At 46.9% G+C, this 20,324-nt stretch overlaps 1 protein-coding gene across 5 annotated transcripts in view; it reads left to right on the forward strand.

Moving 5' to 3' along the window:
- The window catches only part of Porcn (porcupine O-acyltransferase), a 39,310-nt gene that overhangs the window by 4,513 nt on the left and 14,473 nt on the right, over positions 1-20,324 (forward strand). For 2 of the 5 annotated variants that reach the window (XM_005085138.4, XM_005085141.4), the window contains 8 exons: positions 839-853; positions 950-1,075; positions 1,235-1,335; positions 2,865-2,941; positions 3,032-3,095; positions 3,198-3,283; positions 4,287-4,397; positions 7,926-8,340. In XM_005085138.4, coding sequence (XP_005085195.1) covers positions 839-853; positions 950-1,075; positions 1,235-1,335; positions 2,865-2,941; positions 3,032-3,095; positions 3,198-3,283; positions 4,287-4,397; positions 7,926-8,027 — 682 coding nt within the window. In that variant the 3' untranslated portion in view covers positions 8,028-8,340. Of the gene's footprint in view, positions 1-838; positions 854-949; positions 1,076-1,234; positions 1,336-2,864; positions 2,942-3,031; positions 3,096-3,197; positions 3,284-4,286; positions 4,398-7,925; positions 8,341-20,324 lie in introns of those variants that run through there. The other 3 variants (XM_040733710.1, XM_013124512.3, XM_005085142.4) reach the window with 3 other exon arrangements.

A 20,324-nucleotide genomic window follows, 5' to 3' on the forward strand; every position in this document is an offset into this window, starting at 1 on the left:
ATTGACCGCCAGTTTGTCTGCCTTCTCAGAGTGCTTGGTGCTATCTGCCTAAAGGATTATGACAAGCTATGAGCCTGTGCCTGTTTGACCAGGACTGTATCTGGCCGCTTGCTGGCTGTTTGATTGTATGACTTGCTACCGCTACTCACTGGCTCCTGGTTATGTCTGATACCGAATGAGACTCCAAAGCAAAAACACAAACATCCAGGCGTGGAGTCTCACATCTTTGATCCCAGCACTTGGGAGGCAGAGGCTTGTGGTTCTCTGTGAGTTCGAGACCAGTCTTGTCTACAGAGAAAGTTCAGGACAGCCAGACCTACTGTCAGAAACCATGTCTCAAAAAACCAAAAAGAAAAGAGTGAGAGAGACTCAGAAGAGTGAAGTCACTTGACCAGTGTCCCTGAGTTAAACAGCCGGGCTCAAAGCCCAGGCCTAATTGAAGTACCTATGTGTTTCACAACGCAGGATACTATCCTGTGAAATTGACAGTGTATGTGTGCATAGTAGGCATTTAACTGTCTGTGTCTCACTACGGTTTTATTTTATTGTCTTATAAGGTGACTAAATCTGGTTAGAGAGCTGAGAGGCTGAGAACATTTTTGTCTGGTTGTGTGGCCATTTTAGTGTGCAGGGCTATGTCATGTGCAAGCTCATGCATTCGTTTGAGCCACGTGAAATCAATCCACCACCTGACCATGTATGTGTGTGACCATCAGAGTCTGCCTCTTTTGCTACCATGTTTCTGTCTTATCTATGAAGAACTCAGGCCAACTTCCAGGGCCTCTCTGACTCTCTTTTCTCTCTTCTCTGCTGCATTCCTGACCCCTGGGGGCCCTAGGGGCACCATGGTAAGGTGAGTCCACAAGGCCCGACGCTGACACATGGAGGGGTGGGGTGTCGTGTCGGGGGCCTGGATGTGATACTTTTCTTCCTCGCCCTTTCATCACAGGTGGCTACGAGCCTACGAGAGTGCTGTCTCCTTCCACTTCAGCAACTATTTTGTGGGCTTTCTGTCTGAGGCCACAGCCACATTGGCCGGGGCTGGCTTCACGGAGGAGAAGGACCACCTGGAATGGTGGGGAGGGCTTTGGGACCCCCTCCCCCACAGGGTGCTGCCTGGAGGAAGTGTGGGGTGGTGGGAGGTACTCCTGGGAAGGGATCAGTCAAGACAAAAGCATAGCAACCAGATAGCTGGAGATACCAACTGTTAATGGAATGTCTGTTTTGCCCACAGGGACCTGACTGTCTCTAGACCATTGAATGTAGAGTTGCCCCGGTCCATGGTGGAAGTTGTCACAAGCTGGAACCTGCCCATGTCTTATTGGCTAAATAACTGTGAGTCACCACTCCAGAGAAGTTTATCACCCAGACCCTTTCATACATCTGTACAGTGAACATTTACTGAGCAGCTATTATGTGATGGGCACTGAAGGTACAGCAGGGGCTGTGAGTGTGTCTCGGTTCGTAGAGTGCTTGCCTAGCATTCATGAAGCCCAAGTTTTGATCCCCAGCACCACATAAAAACTGGGTGTGTGGTACCTGCCTGTAATCCCAGCTCGATGGAGGTGGAGGCTGGAAGTTTGGAAATTCAGGGTCATCCTCAATTACATAGAGCTGTTTTAGGTCAGCCTTGGATACATGAGATCCTGTCTCACAAACAAGGTATATTAGGAACAACAGTGAAAACACAGCGCTTGCTAACCTGGCAAAACTAGCAATTTGGAAGGTGGATAATTAGGAAAAAATATGCAGCAAGTCAGATAGTGATAAAGCGGAAATAAATAGTAGTGATGATGTTGAAACAGGAAGGAAGGGATAGGGAGTAGTCTGGAAGGTTTAAGCAATTTATCCAGGGCAAGTTTCACTGACACCTCAGCAAAGATGCAGGGAAAGGGAAGGGGAAGGAATGCAGATATGTGGCTGAGGAGTGTGACAGATGGGGGGAGAGCCGCACGTGCACAGGCCCTGAGGCGGGAGTTTGCCCGGTGTGTGCGACAGTAAGAAGGTCGAGACAGTAAGAAGGTCATTGGGGGAATGGAAGCAGGGCTGAATGCGCAAGCCCCTGAGGTCGCATCCCCAGAATTGGAAGAACAAAGATCAGTGAGCAAGGTAGGACATGAGATCCGAGAGGTCCTCAAGAGGTTCCAGGACCACTGAGAAGAAGCCTTTGGCTTTTTGTCTGAATGACAGTCTCCCCGCGCAGGGCTGAGATCAGAGGACAGTCATTTGGGTTGTAACTGGATCTCTCTGGCTCCTTTGTAACAGGATCCCTTTGGCTAGCTGAAGGAAAGTAGAGGGAGGGAGGGAGGATGATAGCAGTGAGGGGCTGCCCAGATCAGCAATAGTGGTGGCAACAGAGCGCACGGGGAGAAGTGGGATTCGAGTAGACTCCGAAGGCTGAACTGATAAGATTTGCTAAGAGTGTGGGTACGGAGCTAGGCGGTGGTGGCGCACGCCTTTAATCCCAGCACTTGAGAGGCAGAGGCAGGTGGATGTCTGTGAGTTCGAGGCCAGCCTGGTCTACAGAGTGAGGTCCAGGACAGCTTCCAAAGCTGTCGAAACCCTGTCTCGAAAAAGCAGCCAACAGCAACAGAGAGTGTGGGTGTGTTGGGAAGGTGGAATTTTGCCCTGAGAACCTAGAAGGATGGAGGGTTGGCACTGACTAACCTTGGGAAGTCTGGCTGAAGCAGGGCGGAAGGAGGACTGGGAGTTAATTTTCAGGTTTGTGACAGCTGAGGACGCATGTCATAAAAGACTTTATCCTGAGGGCCCCAACAGATTATGGTTCTCATCCTGCCTGTCACTCCCTGGAAGGGCTGGTGGAAGTTCCAGACAATCTGGACCTGTATTCCTCTCACCTGCAGATGTTTTCAAGAATGCTCTCCGCCTGGGGACCTTCTCAGCCGTGCTGGTCACCTATGCAGCCAGTGCCCTCCTACATGTGAGCAAGACAGACCTGGAGCAAGGGAAGCTGGGTGGGGGTATCAGCGCCTCCTCTTCACTCTCATTGTCCCCTTCCCCGGGTCTTCAGGGCTTCAGTTTCCACCTGGCTGCTGTATTGCTGTCTCTGGCATTTATCACATACGTGGAACACGGTGAGTGTGACGCCTGGGACAGTCCAGGTGGAAGGTTCATGGGAGTCTGGATCCCGAGTTCCCTAAGGCTAACCTCACTGCCTGCCTTTCCACCCTGTCCAGTCCTCCGAAAGCGCCTGGCTCAAATCCTCAGTGCCTGCATTTTGTCGAAGCGTTGTCTGCCAGACTGTTCACATCGGCATCGCTTGGTGAGAGTTCATCATGGGTAACCTGGAACTCAACACTGCCCTTCCAAAATGTCACTTCTGTCTCCATCTTGTATCTGTCTCCGGGTGCCCAGCCTCCTCTTCTGGTGCCTGAACCATTCCTAAGACCTCACCTCTATTCACTGGCATCTGTTTCTCTAACAGGCATTTATTGAGCACCTGCTGTATACACACCTGGCATTGGTTCCCCCACTGAACATTTATTGAGCACCTGCTGGTTCTAGGTGCTGGAGACCAAGTGGTGAACAAAGCAGGCCAAAGTCCTGGCCCTGTGGGACAAAGATTTTAATTGGGGAGATAGTAAAATCAGTGAAGGCTAACCGTGCTTTGTCACGTTGTGGACAGTGCCGAGGAAAAGGGGATGGGAAGTATGGCGGTGGTGCTTTGCCCTTTTCATTGGGAAGATCAGGAAAGCCTCCATGGCTGAGGCAACTTGTGAGTTCTTTAAGTAAAGGAAGCAAGGGAGGGGAGCATCTCAGGAAAAGGGGATACCCAATGTAAAGTCCCACCCCAACAGGGACTGTAAGAGCAACAGTGACGAAGCCAGTATGGCTTGAGCAGAGAGTGACGGGGACACGGGAAGGATGGGCCCTGTAGGTCAGGGGGGGGGATTTGTTTTGGTTCTGTTATTGTTTTCATTCTATTTGCCATAAGAAATGCAGACAACCTCATATTTATCTCCCACCCGGCAACGACGTTCATCACCATAACCCCTGGTTCAAAGCCCCACCATTCTTGCTCCTCTACCTGAACGCTCACATCTCCCCCAACCTGGACGCCCTCGAGGTTACCAACACCCTCGTCCTTGGATACCTCTGAGCTCCCTTAAGAGGCTCCTTGAACCATCGCTTTCCTATGTCGGGGTACCCTGGGCATCCTCATTCCCGGGACCCACAGTACCTTGTGTCCCCCACCTGGGCTTCCCTGCGCAGGTGGGGGACAGTGGGCAAGTCCAGCTGCAAATATATCCATCTGTCCCCCACAGGGCCTGGGGGTACGAGCCTTAAACTTGCTCTTTGGGGCCCTGGCTATCTTCCACCTGGCCTACCTGGGCTCCCTGTTTGATGTCGATGTCGACGACACCACAGAGGAGCAGGTGAGGCGGGGCCCTGGGGTGGGAGGTGGACCAGGGATGGCTTTGGGAGAACCGTGAAGACCAAGACAGGCAAGTCAAGCCCAGGACATGCGTCTTAGCTTGTACAAATGCCTTGCTCTGTCTTTCACATTGTCCCTCAAATTAAGTCAAACTGCTGGCTCTTTCCTTTGAGTAAACTGCAATTTTTACTTATTCACCATCTAAAATTAATTCTATTGAGGTAAAATATAAAATCCAGGATTCTCTCCCTCTCCCTCTCCGCCTACCTCTCCCCCTCCCCCTCCTCCTCTCCCCCTCCCTCTCTCCCTCCCTCCCTCCCTCTCTCTCTCTCTTTCTCTCTCAAACTGAACACAGGGCCTCCCTCATGTTATATACTCCTAGCCCGAGGATTAACTTTTGTTTGAGACAGGGTTTCATGTATTACAGTCTGGTCTCAAGATCACTATGTACTTCCCGGGGCTGGGATTACAGGCATGTACTACCACACCCAGTTTTGTTGGATGCTAGAGAGCAAACCCTGGGCTTGGTACAGGACATGTAGTCACTCTACTTTGTGACACACCCCAGCCCAGGTGTGTACATATGTGTGGGTATATGAGGGTGTGTGTGTGTGAGTCTGTGTGTATGAGGAGGGGCAGTTGGGGGGAAAACACATGTAGCCCAGGAGACAGAGAAACAGAGACACACATGTAGCCCAGGCTAGCCTCAAGCTCATTGTTAGCCAAAGCCAAACTTGAGCTTCTAATTGTCCTGCCCTGCCTCCTGTAGTCTAGATTCTAGACATGGACCTCCAGGCCCAGTTGATGCTGTGCTGGGGAAGCAGTCTAGGGCTTCTGTGTGCTTCCATTTGAGCTACATCCCTAACCCTGGATTCTGCATACAATGTATGTTCCTTGGAATGATGATGCAGATCTGTGGGTACCAGCTACTTAGGACACTGAGGCAGGACTGTCATGTGAGCCCAGGAATGTTGCTACCTGGGAAACATGATTGAGACCCTATTCAAAACCAATTCACCTTAAAATTTCTATACATTTTGGAGACAGATTCTGTCTCCATAGCCCTAGCTGCTGTCCTCGATCTCCATATGTATTCCAGGATGGTCCTGAGCTCAGATCCATCTGCCTCTGCCTCCTGAATTCTAGGATGAACGCTATGTGCCCACACCCAGCTCAAGAATGTTCTTTTTGGTTTTTGTTTTTGCTTTTGAGACAGGGATCCTCTGTAGCTTTTCAGGCGGTCTTAGAACTCATGGTTGACCACACTGGCTTCAAACTCACAGAGATCCTCCTTCCTCTGCCTCTCAAGTGCTGAGATTAAAGTGTGTACCACAACCACCAGGTTTCAATAGTATTTTTATTTGTGTCAAGGTTACAAATTCCAGGTATATTTTTACAATGGAGAACAATTTGAAAATTAATTCATATGGTTTTTGAAGAATCTAAATTTTGCTTTCCTTTTAGTTAGGTTTTACTTCTTACTTTTTTTTCTTTCTTTTGACATAGAATGTCTTTGTTCCCCAGGCTAATTTCAGACTTTACATCCTGCCTTACCAGTGTAGTAGTTACTTACATTTTAATTCTTTGTTGTTGCTTTCAAAACAGGGTTTCTCTGTGTAGCACTCAATGTCCTGCAACTTGCTCTGTAGAACACCGCTGGCCTTGAACGATTTCTTAGATTACTTTTGGGGGGGGGGTTCAAGACAGGGTGTCTCTGTATTGATTTGGAGACTGTCCTTTAGATTAGGTTTTAAAGATTTATTTATTTATGTATTTTATGTGTATGGATATTTTGTCTGTGTATATGCACACCAGAAGAGACCATCATATCCTATGGAATTGCAGTTTGGTAGGCACTGGGAATTGAACTCTGAACTTCTGGAAGAGCAGCCACTGTTCTTAACTGCTGAGCCATCTGTCCAGCCCTGATTTTTACATTCTTAACTGAAAATAACTTTTCATGTTTTTCCTAATTAAAAAGCATTTTAAATTCTCATTCAAATTGAGCATAGAAAATCTTGGGTTGGTAGCCTGGCATGTAGAAAATCTTGGGTTGGTAGCCTGGCATGTTGGTCCACACCTTTAATTCCACCACTCAGGAAGCAAGCAGACAGTTGGGTCTCTGTGAGTTCAAGAGCAACCTGGTGTTGGCCTCATAGCGATTACCAGGACAGGAAAGGTTACATAGAGAAACCTTGTCTCAAACAAATCTGGGTTGGTTAGGTTTTGTTTGGTTGTTGTTTCATTCCTGGATTCTCTATTAGTCTAGGTCGACTTGAAAACTGTTTCTCAAATCTCAGTCTCCCAAGTGCCAAGATTACATGTATGGCTAGGTGTCACAGTGTTGGCACATGCCTTTAATCCCAGCATTTGGGAGGTAGAGGCTGATGCATCTCTGCATTGCAGACCAGCCTGGTTTGTTCACAGGGTGAGTTCCAGGAGGACAGCCAGGAATACACAGAGGAACTCTATGTGTTTGTTGGGGGAGGGAAGATTACATATGTCATCTATCATGCACACTTTGGTTTCTTTCTACATAAGAACCTCCTTGCTGCAGCCTCCCAAATACATGAGATTACAAGCCAAGCACCATGCCAGGCTTTCTTTAACTTTTCCTACAACATTTTAGCGGTGAGTGTGGTAGCACATGCTTTTATTTCTGGCACTAAGGAGGCAGAGGCAGGTGAATTTTTGTGAGTCTGAGTATAGCCTGGTCCACATAGTGAGTTCAAGGACAGCCAGGGCTATGTAGAGTGACCCCCCCATCTCAAAACAGACAGACATAAAAAATACTATTTTTCTAGGAGTATAGAGCCCTTAGTGGTAAAACCCTTGTCTACCATGCTTGCAAAGTGATCCTTAGCACTGAAAAACAAACAATAAAAAAGCATTGTAGATATTCACTGCAAAATTCACAAGTGATCATTTTCATGCATTCATTAACTATCTCCAAAAAGTATATCAAACAAACATATAATATATTTTAATTTCTTGCCTCCAGTTTTTTCCCCTAAGACAGTGAACTCACTAAGTAGACCAGGCTGGCCTTGAAGTCACAGATCAGCCTATGTCTGCCTCCAGAGTGCTGGGATTAATGATGTGTGCTACCACTCGCCTGGCTTCCCCCTGTTTTTTAAGCATACAGAGTCTTCATTCTTTTTTTTTTTCATCACAACAGTTTGACATGGTTTATTTTGTCCCTTATTGGTAGACACTCAGATTTCCAATGGTTTTATAATGCAATTGACTTGGTTGACAATCTTAACATAGCACATCATCTTATCTTTAAAATGTCTTATTTGTTGCTTCTGGAAATCAAAACCCAGGGATTCCTGCATGTAAGCACATACCGTGCCATCCAAGCTATACACACAGCCCCTTAAAATGATCTTTAAAGAATAAAGATCTGGTTATTCTTTGTATGTGCCTAGGGTTTTGAGGAAGTACCAAAGATCCCTGGGCAAAGGATGTGTTTTCCTGAGAGACTGTATCCTGGAATTTCAGAACATGACCTCTTTCTCTCCCACAGGGCTACGGCATGGCATATACTGTCCACAAGTGGTCAGAACTCAGCTGGGCCAGTCACTGGGTCACTTTTGGATGCTGGATCTTCTACCGTCTCATAGGCTGAGGCATATGACCCTCATTATCCCCTTCAATACCCCTGCTTAGGGTAGCAGCCCTAATGAGGGAAGACCCTTTCTCTTCTCCTTGACCCTCTCCGTTCTTGAGCCCCAACACCCCTACACACAATCACACTCACAGCCTTTCCATGCCTGTCAATCCCCTCCCAACCAGCAGGCGGGAAGCAGGTGGTCCTCGGTGGAGCCTAGCAGTGGTAGATACTTGGGGAAGCAGAGAGGAGCAGATCCAGGGCCTCCCTGCCTGCCTCCTCCCTTTTTATATGCAGTTTGTTATTGTCAAATAAAAGTAGACATACACAATCGGCTCATTCTTCATTGGTCAGAGCAGAAGGTAAGGGTTTGGAAGCTGAAAATCATGACAGGGTTGGGCTGAGCAGATTGTGATCTGTTTACGGGTAATTTAAGATGGTTCATGATTGGCTAATGAATTCAAAATGGCATTGTGTCGTGTCACTGCATATGTAGAGCAGGAACAGATTCCGGGAAGGGTTAACAATAAATGATAGAGAATTGAGGGATCCCTACTCTGATTGGTTGCTCAGATTAGGACAGAGAGGGGGGAGGGCAAGTTGGGCAGGGTAGATGCCGATTGGTCCTTAGGACTAATTACGCAGGTTATAATTATATCCAGTTTGAGAAAAGTCTGTTTTCTAACGGACTGCTGGCGACATGTGGTTGCCCACTGGCTGGTTTAGGGTTGTACTTCTGTTTGGCTCTTAAGAACTGGCACCTAGCAGGGAGATGGAGGACTACAGCTCTCATCCCAACACTTGGAAGGTAGAGGTAGGTGGACCTCTGTGAGTTCCAAGCCAGCCTTGTCTACAGAGCAAGTTTCAGGATAGGCTCTAAAGCAAAACAGAGAAACACTGTCTGGAAAAACAAAACAACAAAACCAAAAAAAAAAGAAAGAGAACTGGCATGTAATCCTAGTACTTGGGAAGCTGACGCTGGTGGATCTCTGAGTTCCAGGCCAGTCTGGAACTCAGTCTGGTCTCAAACTCACTATGTACTTCCCGGGGCTAGGATTACAGGCATGTACTACCACACCCAGTTTTGTTGGATGCTAGAGAGCAAACCATGGGCGTGGTACAGGACATGTAGTCACTCTACTTGTGACACACCCCAGCCCAGGTGTGTGTGTGCGTGTGTGAGTGTGTGTGTGTATGTGTGTGTGAGTGTGTGTGTATGTGTGTGTGAGTGTGTGTGTGAGTCTGTGTGTATGGGGGGGAAGTTGGTGGAGAGACACATGTAGCCAGTAGACACAGAAGCAGAGACACACATGTAGCCCAGGTTAGCCTCAAGCTCATTGTTAGGCAAAGCTAAATTTGAACTTGTAATCGTCCTGCCCTGCCTCCTGTATTCTAGATTCTAGACATGGACCTCCAGGCCCAGTTGATGCTGTGCTGGGGAAGCAGTCTAGGGCTTCTGTGTGCTTCCATTTGAGCTACATCCCTAACCCTGGATTCTGCATACAATGTATGTTCCTTGGAATGATGATGCAGATCTGTGGGTACCAGTTACTTAGGACACTGAGGCAGGACTGTCAATGTGAGCCCAGGAATGTTGCTACCTGGGAAACATAATTGAGACCCTACTTAAAAGCCAATTCACCTTAAAATTTCTATACATTTTGGAGACAGATTCTGTCCCATAGCCCTAGCTGTTGTCCGGGAACTCCATATATATTCCAGGATAGTCTTGAGCTCAGATCCATCTGCCTCTTCCTCCTGAATTCTAGGATTAACGGTATGTGCCCACACCCAGCTCAATTATGCTCTTTTTTTTTTTTTTACTTTTTTCGAGACAGGGTTCCTCTGTAGTTTGGAGGCTGTCTTGGAACTCACACAGTAGAGCAGGTTGGCTTCAAAATCACAGAGATCCTCCGGCCTCTGCCTCCCAAGTGCTGGAATGAAAGGCGTGTGCCACCACGGCAGGCTTCAAAAATAATTTTATTTGTGTCAAGTATACAAATTCCAGGTATATTTCTTACAATGGAGAACAATTTCAGAATTAATTCATATGGATTTTGAAGAATCTAAATTTTGCTTGCCTTTTAGTTAGGTTTTACTTCTTACTTTTTTTCTTTCTTTTGAGATAGAATGTCTTTGTTCCCTTGGCTAGTCTATATATCTACATTCTGCCTTAGCCTTGCTAGTAGTTACATTTTTAATTCTTTGTTGTTGCTTTCAAAACGGTTTTTTTGTGTGTAGCACTCGATGTCCTGCAACTTGCTTTATAGAACACGCTGGAATTGAACTATTTTTTAGATTACTTTTTTTGGGCGGCGGGTTTTCAAGACAGGGTGTCTTTGTATTGTTTTGGAGCTTGTCCTTTAGATTTCTTTTTAAGGATTTATTTATTTATGTATTTTATTTGTATGGATATTTTGTCTGTGTGTATGCACACCAGAAGAGACCATCATATCCTATGGTACTGCAGTTATGTAGGCGCTGGGAATTGAACTCTGAACTTCAGGAAGAGCAGCCACTGTTCTTAAATGCGGAGCAGTCTCTGCAGCCCTGATTTTTTTTTTTTTTGGTTTTTATGAGACAGGGTTTCTCTGTATTGTTCTGGAGGCTATCGGTCCAGCCCGGCCTCGAACTCACAGAGATCCGCCTGCCTCTGCCTCCTGAGTGCTGGGATTAAAGGCGTGCGCCACCACCGCCCAGCGCAGCCCTGATTTTTACATTCTTAACTGAAAATAACTTTTCATGTTTTTCCTGATTAAAAAGCATTTTAAAATTCTCATTCAAATTGAGCATAGAAAATCTTGGGTTGGTAGCCTGGCATGTTGGTCCACACCTTTAGTTCCACCACTAGGGAGCAGACAGTTGGGTCTCTGTGAGTTCAAGAGCAACCTGGTGTTGGTCTCACAGTGATTACCAGGACAGCAAAGGTTACATAGAGAAACCTTGTCTCAAAAAAATCTGTGTTTGTTTGGTTTTGTTTTGTTTTTCTTTCATTCTTGGATTCTGTATTACTCTAGGCTGCTTGAAAACTGTTTGTCAAATTAGTCTCCCCAGTGCCAAGATTACATGTATCACTAGATGTCACAGTGTTGTCACATGCCTTTAATCCCAGCATTTGGGAGGTAGAGGCTGATGCATCTCTGCATTGGAGACCAGCCTGGTTTGTTCACAGGGTGAGTTCCAGGAGGACAGCCAGGAATACACAGAGGAACTCTATGTGTGTGTGTGTGGGGGGGGTAGATTACATATGTCAGCTATCATGCACACTTTGGTTTCTTTCTACATAAGAACCTCCTTGCTGCAGCCTCCCAAATACATGAGATTACAAGCCAAGCAACTCCATACCAGGCTTTCTTTAACTTTTCCTACCACATTTTAGCGGTGGGTGTGGTGGCACATGCTTTTAGTCCCAGCACTCAGGAGGCAGAGGCAGGTGAATTTTTGTGAGTCTGAGTATAGCCTGGTCCACATAGTGAGTTCAAGGACAGCCAGGGCTATGTAGAGAGATTCCCTATCTCAAAAGAGACAGACATATAAAAATACTATTTTTCTATGAGTATAGAGCCCTTAGCGGTTGAACCCTTGTCTACCATGCTTGCAAAGTGATCCTCATCATCCAAAAACAAACAAAAAATAAGCATTGTAGATATTCACTGTAAAATTCACAAGTGATCACTTTCATGCATTCATTAACTATCTCCAAAAAGTATATCACACATACATATAATATATTTCATTTTTTTTCTTCCAGGTTTTTTTGCCTAAGACAGTGGACTCACTATGTAGACCAGGCTGATCTTGAACTCACAGATCAGACTATTTCTGCCTCCCAAGTGCTGGGATTAATGATGTGTGCGACCACCCGCCTGGCTTCCCCCATTTTTTTAAGCATACAGTGTCTTCATTCTTTTTTTTTCCACTGCAATAGTTCGACATGGTTTAATTTGTCCCTTATTGGTAGACACTCAGATTTCCAATGGTTTTAAGTTTCAAATGACTTGGATGACAAGCTTAAACCCGCACATCATCTTATCTTAAAATGTCATTTTTGTTGCTGCTGAAAATCAAAACCCAGGGCCTCCTGCATGTAAGCACACACCCTCCCATCAAGCTTTGCACGCAGCACCTTAAAATGATCTTTAAAGAATAAAGAAAAGCAACTCTATCTGGTTACTCTTTGTAAGTACCTAGGGCTTTGAGGAAGTACCAAAGATCCCTGGGCAAAGGATGTGTTTTCCTGAGAGACTGTATCCTGGAATTTCAGAACATGACCTCTTTCTCTCCCACAGGGCTATGGCATGGCATATACTGTCCACAAGGGGTCAGAGCTCACCTGGACCAGTCACTGGGTCACTTTTGGATGCTGGATCTTCTACCGTCTCATAAGCTGAGGCATATGACCCTCATTATCCCCTTCAATACCCCTGCTTAAGGTAGCAGCCCTAATGAGGGAAGACCCTTTCCCTTCTCCTTGACCCTCTCCGTTCTTGAGCCCCAACACCCCTACACACAATCACACTCACAGCCTTTCCATGCCTGTCAATCCCCTCCCAACCAGCAGGCGGGAAGCAGGTGGTCCTCGGTGGAGCCTAGCAGTGGTAGATACTTGGGGAAGCAGAGAAGCAGATCCAGGGCCTCCCTGCCTGCCTCCTCCCCTTTTATATGCAGTTTGCTATTGTCAAATAAAAGTAGACTTACACAATTGGCTCATTCTTCATTGGTCAGAGCAGAATGTGAGGCTTTGGAAGCTGAAAGCCATGACAGGGTTGGGCAGAGCAGATTGTGAACTGTTTACAGGTAATTTAAGATTGTTCATGATTAGCTAATGAATTCAAAATGGCATTGTGTTGTGGCTCTGCTGATGTGGAGCCGAACAGGTTGCAGAAAGGGTTAACAATAAATGATAGAGAATTGAGGGATCCCTACTCTGATTGGTTGCTCAGATTAGGACAGAGACAGGGAGGGCAAGATGGGCAGGGTAGATGCCGATTGGTCCTTTGGATTAAATTTTGCAGGTTGTAATTATATCCAGTCTGATGAAAGTCTGTTTTCTGACTCACTGCTGGCAACATTGGTTGCCCACTGGAGTTGTACTTCTTTTTGGATCTTAAGAACTGGCACATAGCAGGGCGTTGGTGGACCACAGCTCCTATTCTAGCACTTGCAAGACAGAGGCAGGTGGACCTCTGTGAGTTCTAAGCCAGCCTTGTCTACAGAGCAAGTTCCAGGATAGGCTCTGAAGCAATACAGAGAAACACTCTCAAAAAAAAAACAACAACAAAAAAGAAACAGCATAACCAAAAATCAAACAACCAAAAGAGAGAGAGAGAGAGAGAGAGAGAGAGAGAGAGAGAGAGAGAGAGAGAGAGAGAGAGAAAACTGTCACGTAATCCTAGTACTTGGGAATCTGAGACATGTGGATCTCTGAGTTCCAGACCAGTCTCAAACTCACACTTTATTCCCGGGGCTGGGATTACAGGCATGTAGTACCACACCCAGTTTTGTTGGATGCTAGAGAGCAAACCATGGGCGTGGTACAGGACATGTAGTCACTCTACTTGTGACACCCCATCCAAGATGTGTGCATATGTGTTGTGTATGAGAGTGTGGGTATATGAGGGTGTGGGGGGAGCAGTTGGGGGAGAGACACATTTAGCCCAGGAGACAGAGAAAGAGAGACACACATGTAGCCCAGGCTAGCCTCAAGCTCATTGTTAGCCAAAGTCAAACTTGAACTTGTAATCATCCTGCCCTGCCTCCTGTAGTCTAGATTCTAGACATGGACCTCCAGGCCCAGTTGATGCTGTGCTGGGGAAGCAGTCTAGGGCTTCTGTGTGCTTCCATTTGAGCTACATCCCTAACCCTGGATTCTATGTTCCTTGGAATGATGTATGTTCCTTGGAATGTATGTTCCTTGGAATGATGATGCAGATCTGTGGGTACCAGCTACTTAGTACCCTGGGGCAGGACTGTCATGTGAGCCCAGGAATGTTGCTACCTGGGAAACATGATTGAGACCCTACTTCAAAACCAATTCACCTTAAAATTTCTATACATTTTGGAGACAGATTCTGTCTCCATAGCCCTAGCTGCTGTCCTCGATCTCCATATGTATTCCAGGATGGTCCTGAGCTCAGATCCATCTGCCTCTGCCTCCTGAATTCTAGGATGAACGCTATGTGCCCACACCCAGCTCAAGAATGTTCTTTTTTGATTTATTTTTGCCTTTTTTGGAGACAGCGTAGCTTTGGAATCTATCTTGGGACTCACTCAATAGACCAGGCTGGCTTCAAACTTACAGAGATCCTCCTGCCTCTGCCTCCCATGTGCTGGAATCAAAGGCATGTGCCACCACAGGCAGGTTTTAATAATATTTTTATTTGTGCCATGTGTACAAACTCCAGGTATGTGTTTTACAATGGAGAACAGTTTCAGAATTAATTCATATGGGTTTTGAAGAATCTAAATTTTGCTTGCCTTTCAGTTAGGTTTTAATTCTTCTTACTCTTTTTCTTTCTTTTGAGATAGAATGTCTTTGTTCCCTCGGTTAGTCTATATCTCTACATCCTGCCTTAGCCATGCTAGTAGTTACATTTTTAATTCTTTGTTGTTGTTTTCAAACCACGGTTTCTCTATGTAGCACTCCCTGTCCTGGAACTTGCTCAGTAGAACACGCTGGCCTTGAACTAAATTTTAGAGTGCTTTTTTTGGGGGGGGTTTAAGACAGCATATCTCTGTATTGTTTTGGAGACTGTCCTTTAGATTAGGTTTAATGATTTAGTTATTTATATATTTTATGTGTATGGATATTTTGTCTGTGTGTATGCACACCAGAAGAGACCATCATATCCTATGGAACTGCAGTTAGGTAGGCACTGGGAATTGAACTCTGAACTTCTGGAAGAGCAGCCACTGTTCTTAACTGCGGAGCCATCTGTCCAGCCCTGATTTTTACATTCTTAACTGAAAATAACTTTTCATGTTTTTCCTAATTAGCATTTTAAATTCTCATTCAAATTGAGCATAGAAAATCCCGGGTTGGTAGGCTGGCATGTTGGTCTACACCTTTAGTTCCACCTCTAGGGAGCAGGCAGGTGGGTCTCTGTGAGTTCAAGAGCAACCTGGTGTTGGTCTCACAGTGATTACCAGGAGAGTAAAGGTTATATGGAGAAACCTTGTCTCAAAAATCTGGGTTTGTTTGGTTTTATTTGGTTTTGTTTGGTTGTTCTTTCATTCTTGTATTCTGTGATAGTCTGGGCTGACTTGAAAACTGTTTCTCAAATCTCAGTCTCCCCAGTGCCAAGATTACATGTATGGCTAGTTGGCACAGTGTTGTCACATGCCTTTAATCCCAGCATTTGGCAGGTAGAGGCTGATGCATCTCTGCATTGGAGACCAGCCTGGTTTGTTCACAGGGTGAGTTCCAAGAGGACAGCCAGGAATACACAGAGGAACTCTATGTGTGTGTGTGTGGGGGGGGGTAGATTACATATGTCAGCTATCATGCCAACTTTGGTTTCTTTTTACATAAGATCCTCCTTCCTCCAGCCTACCAAATACATGAGATTACAAGCCAAGCAACTCCATACCAGGCTTTCTTTAAATTTTCCTACCACATTTTAGCGGTGGGTGTGGCGGGACATGCTTTTAGTCCCAGCACTCAGGAGGCAGAGGCAGGTGAATTTTTGTGAGTCTGAGTATAGCCCGGTCCACATAGTGAGTTCAAGGACAGCCAGGGTTATGTAGAGACAGACAGAAAAACAAAAAATTCTCTTTTCCAGGATTAAAGAGCCCTTAGTGGTAGAACCGTTGTCTACCATGCTTGCAAAGTGATCCTCATCATCCAAAATTAAAAAAATAAGCATTGTAGATATTCACTGCAAAATTCACATGTGAGCATTTTTATGAATTCATTAACATTCTCCAAAAACATATCAAACATATATATATATACATTTTAATTTCTTTCTTCCAGGTTTTTTCACCTAAGACAGTGAACTCACTATGTAGACCAGCCTGGCCTTGAACTCACAGATCAGCCTACCTACAGTGCGGGCATTAATGATGCTACCACCTGCCTGGCTTCCCCCTGTTTTTTAATCATACTGAGTCTTCCTTTTTTTTTTCCATTGCAACAGTTCAACATTGTTTATTTTGTCCCTTATTGGTAGACACTCAGATTTCCAGTAGTTTTCTATTGCAAATGACTTGGATGACAAGCCTAATCTAGCACATCATCTTATCTTTAAAATGTCTTTTTTGTTGCTTCTGGAAATCAAAACCCAGGGCCTCCTGCATGTAAGCACACACCCTCCCATCAAGCTACACACTTAGCCCGTTAAAATGATCTTTAAAGAATGAAAAAAAGCAACTCTATCTGGTTACTCTTTGTAAGTACCAAAGATCCCTGGGCAAAGGAAGGGTTTTCCTGAGACACTGTATCCTGGAATTTCAGAACATGACCTCTTTCTCTCCCACAGGGCTACGGCATGGCATATACTGTCCACAAGTGGTCAGAACTCAGCTGGGCCAGTCACTGGGTCACTTTTGGATGCTGGATCTTCTCCCATCTCATAAGCTGAGTCATATGACCCTCATTATCCCCTTCAATACCCCTGCTTAGGGTAGCAGCCCTAATGAGGGAAGACCCTTTCTCTTCTCCTTGACCCTCTCCGTTCTTGAGCCCCAACACCCCTACACACAATCACACACACAGCCTTTCCATGCCTGTCAATCCCCACCCCACGAGCAGGCTGGAAGCAGGTGGTCCTCGGTGGATCCTAGCAGTGGTAGATACTTGGGGACGCAGAGAGGAGCAGATCCAGGGCCTCCCTGCCTGCATCCTCCCTTTTTTTTCTTTTTGGTTTTTATGAGACAGGGTTTCTATGTTTTGGAGGCTGTGGGTCAAGCCTGGCCTCGAACTCACAGAGATCCGCCTGCCTCTGGCTCCAGAGTGCTGGGATTAAAGGCGTACACCACCAACGCCCGGCTGCATTCTCCCTTTTTATATGCAGTTTGTTATTGTCAAATAAAAGTAGACATGCACAATTGGCTCCTTTTTCACTGGTCAGAGCAGAAGGTAAGGGTTTGGAAGCTGAAAGTCATGACAGGATGGGTGGGGGAACCCATTGTGATCTGTTTACGGGGAATTTAAGATTCTTCATGATTGGCTAAGGAATTCAAAATGGCATTGTGTCCTGGCTCCGCTGATGAGGAGCAGGAACAGGTTGCGGGAGGGTTTAATAATAAATGATAGAGAATTGAGGGATCCCTACTCTGATTGGTTGCTCAGATTAGGACAGATTGGGGGAGGGCAAGCTGGGCAGGGTAGATGCTGATTGGTCCTTTGGAGTAACACTTGCTGGTTATACTTATATCGATTCTGATGAATGTCTGTTTTCTGACTGGCTGCTGTGGACAGGTGGTTGCGCACTGGCTGCTTTAGCGTTGCACTTCTGTTTGGCCTTTAAGAACTGGCACCTAGCAGGGCATTGGTGGACCCCAGCTCTCATCCCAGCACTTGCAAGGCAGAGTCAGGTGGATCTCTGTGAGTTTGAAGACAGCCTGGAAAACAGAGTGAGTTCCAGGATAGGCTCCAAAGCAATACAGGAGACACTGTAGGGAAAAGGGACCAGTCAAAGAAACACACCCTGAGCAGAGCCAAAGAAACACACTTTGGCCCTGCAACCAGAACCAAAGAAATGTACCCTGACCCTAAAACCAGTGCCAAAGGAACACACTTTGTCCCTGGAATCAGAGTCAGTGAAAGAAATGTACCCTGGCCCTAAAATTGGAGCCAAAAGGCTAAAAAGGACCAGAGAAAGAAACACACTTTGGCCCTGAAACCAGAGCCAAATCTGACCCTAATCCTGTGTAAAAAAGTAACCAATCCCGGAGCAGAGCTCTAGCCAATCTGAGCTCAGCACTGAAATCGGACCAATCCCTACCCTGGAAAAACTTCCCCAACCCCAGGAACCCCTATATAAACCCTGTGTATGTTCAGCTTGGCTGGTCCAGCTGTCTTCCAATAAACACCTTTGGATGAGCTTCGGGTGAAGATCTTCTTTTGCGGCTGCGACAGAGCAAAGGCGACCCTGGGCAGAGCAGAGCAGAGCGAGCAGAGGCGACCCTGGGCAGAGCAGAGCAGAGCAGAGCGAGCAGCGCTGTAACACTTGCCCGGGAAACCTTCCTTGGCAGAGCGGAGTTGTTACACTCTGCTCCCGCCCGGCTCCCTGCTCTCCGCTCGGCTCTCCAGGAGCAGAGCTGAACTGTAGCAACTTCGCCCGAGAAACCTCCTGCGGAGCAAAACTGCTACACTAGGCGAACATCCCCAGCTGGAAGACCCTGTCCTGCCGGAGCGGAGCTGACACACCGGAGAAGCCTTTCTCTGAGGCAAGGCTGTAAGCTGCCAAGCTTACTGCAACCTGTGGTGGTCCTTGGCTCCCGAGCTCCAGGATACCTTTCTACCTGAGCTGTGTAACACTCAGTATCCTTGGCTCCCGAGCTCCAGGATACCTTTCCACCTGAGCTGTGTAACACTGGGTATTCTGTGACTCCCGAGTGCCAGAATACCTGACCCACTCACTCCTGTTCCATCCTGTCCTGACCCATCCCGACGAAACGCTTACATTTGGTGCCGAAACCCGGGATAGGCTCTCCTGGTGCCTGTGCTCCCTTTCATGGTCTGAGCCGCACTGGGATCCTATCCCTCATCTTCAGTCTACCCGTGACTTGGATAGGCTCTCCTGGTGCCTGTGCTCCCCTTCGTGGTCTGAGCCGCACTGGGACCCTATCTCTCATCTCCAGTTGGCCTGCAGCAGACTCGCCTTCCAGCTCACCAATCGCTTGACACTACATCCACCATCAACGATTGGGTAAGTCTCCCCTTCAGCTCCCTAAGTCAGGGATACTTGTAGAGACGGAGGTACCCCAGCCAAGGCCCTTAAGGCTACAGCTGACCCTCCTCACCTTACCCCAGCCTACCACCCTTGAAATTGCAATCCTGCAGTTTCCTTAGGCCCCACCGGGTCATTGCGTCCCTTCCTGACCTCCTCCCTTGGAGCTGGCTGTCGTTGCACAGCTCCTCTAGGCCCTTGCGGCTTCTACGATTCCAATCCTGACCCTTTCCTTTGGATGAGACCCTTTTAGAGCTCGGTTTCCGTCTACGCCTTCTGGCCTCTAGAAAAGCCCTGGTACCAGGCGCCGAGTCTCTTCTGGCTTAGCCGGGCTAAGCCTGACCCCGTTGAGTTGGGTGACGACCCTCTGAACGGCTTGGTCCTCTTTCGGTGGTCCTCCCTGAGTCCTGGGGACGCCCTTGACTACAGGCTGCAGTGACCTTTTCCTTCTCATCCATGGGAACCGTGTCATCCGTACCCTCCCATTCCCCTTGGGATGCCTCCTAGAAAACCTCAAGTCTCTACACCTGACACCCGAACTAAAGGGTTCTAAACTTATTCGCTTTTGCAATAAAATTTGGCCTAAATACCATTTAGATAATCAGTCCAAATGGCCACGTAATGGCACCCTCGATCCCAATATTATTCGGGACCTTTACAACTACTGTGAGCGATTGGAGAAATGGAAGGAGATTTTCTATGTCCAGGCTTTCTCTCTGCTACGCTCCAAGCCTTCTCTCTGTGCCTCATGCTCTCCCACTCAACTTCTTTTGGCTAGGAAGTCTGAACAAGATGATCCCTCTACTACTTTTGATCCAGCCAATGAGCCTTCTCCCCGTCGAACAAAACCCTCAGCTCCCCTCTTGTGCTGGCCCCTCCGATTTCCCTTTCTCCCTCTTCAGTGACAAGTCACCCTAGTCAGCATTCACTGGCACCCTCCTTCAGCTCACCACCAACAGTCCCTAGTCCTCCCACTACTCGGTCCCGCTCCACTAAGGGACCACCCCCTTTACCTCCCCAACCTAAACCAGCTCCAGTTCTCCCCTTGCGAGAGGTTGCTGGGGTGGATGGCTTAGTCAAAGTTCATGTCCCCTTCTCATTGACTGAACTCTCCCAAATAGACAAAAGATTGGGATCCTATAGTGCCAACCCTTCCACCTTTATTAAAGAATTCCAGTATATTACCCAGTCCTATAACCTTACCTTCCATGATGTTTATATGATTCTTACCAACAATCTCCTCCCTGAGGAACGCAGGCGAGTTTGGGAACAGGCTAGAATCTATGCAGATGACATCCATCAAACTGATGATACCTACCCAGTTGGATCTATGGCAGTTCCTGACCAGGAGCCTGACTGGGATTACAATACCCCAGGGGCATCCTAGCTAGGAAGCGGTTTTTAACTTGTCTCCTGGCTG

Source organism: Mesocricetus auratus, unplaced genomic scaffold (assembly GCF_017639785.1).
Source record: "Mesocricetus auratus isolate SY011 unplaced genomic scaffold, BCM_Maur_2.0 Super-Scaffold_100033, whole genome shotgun sequence".
Classification (NCBI taxonomy): domain Eukaryota; kingdom Metazoa; phylum Chordata; class Mammalia; order Rodentia; family Cricetidae; genus Mesocricetus; species Mesocricetus auratus.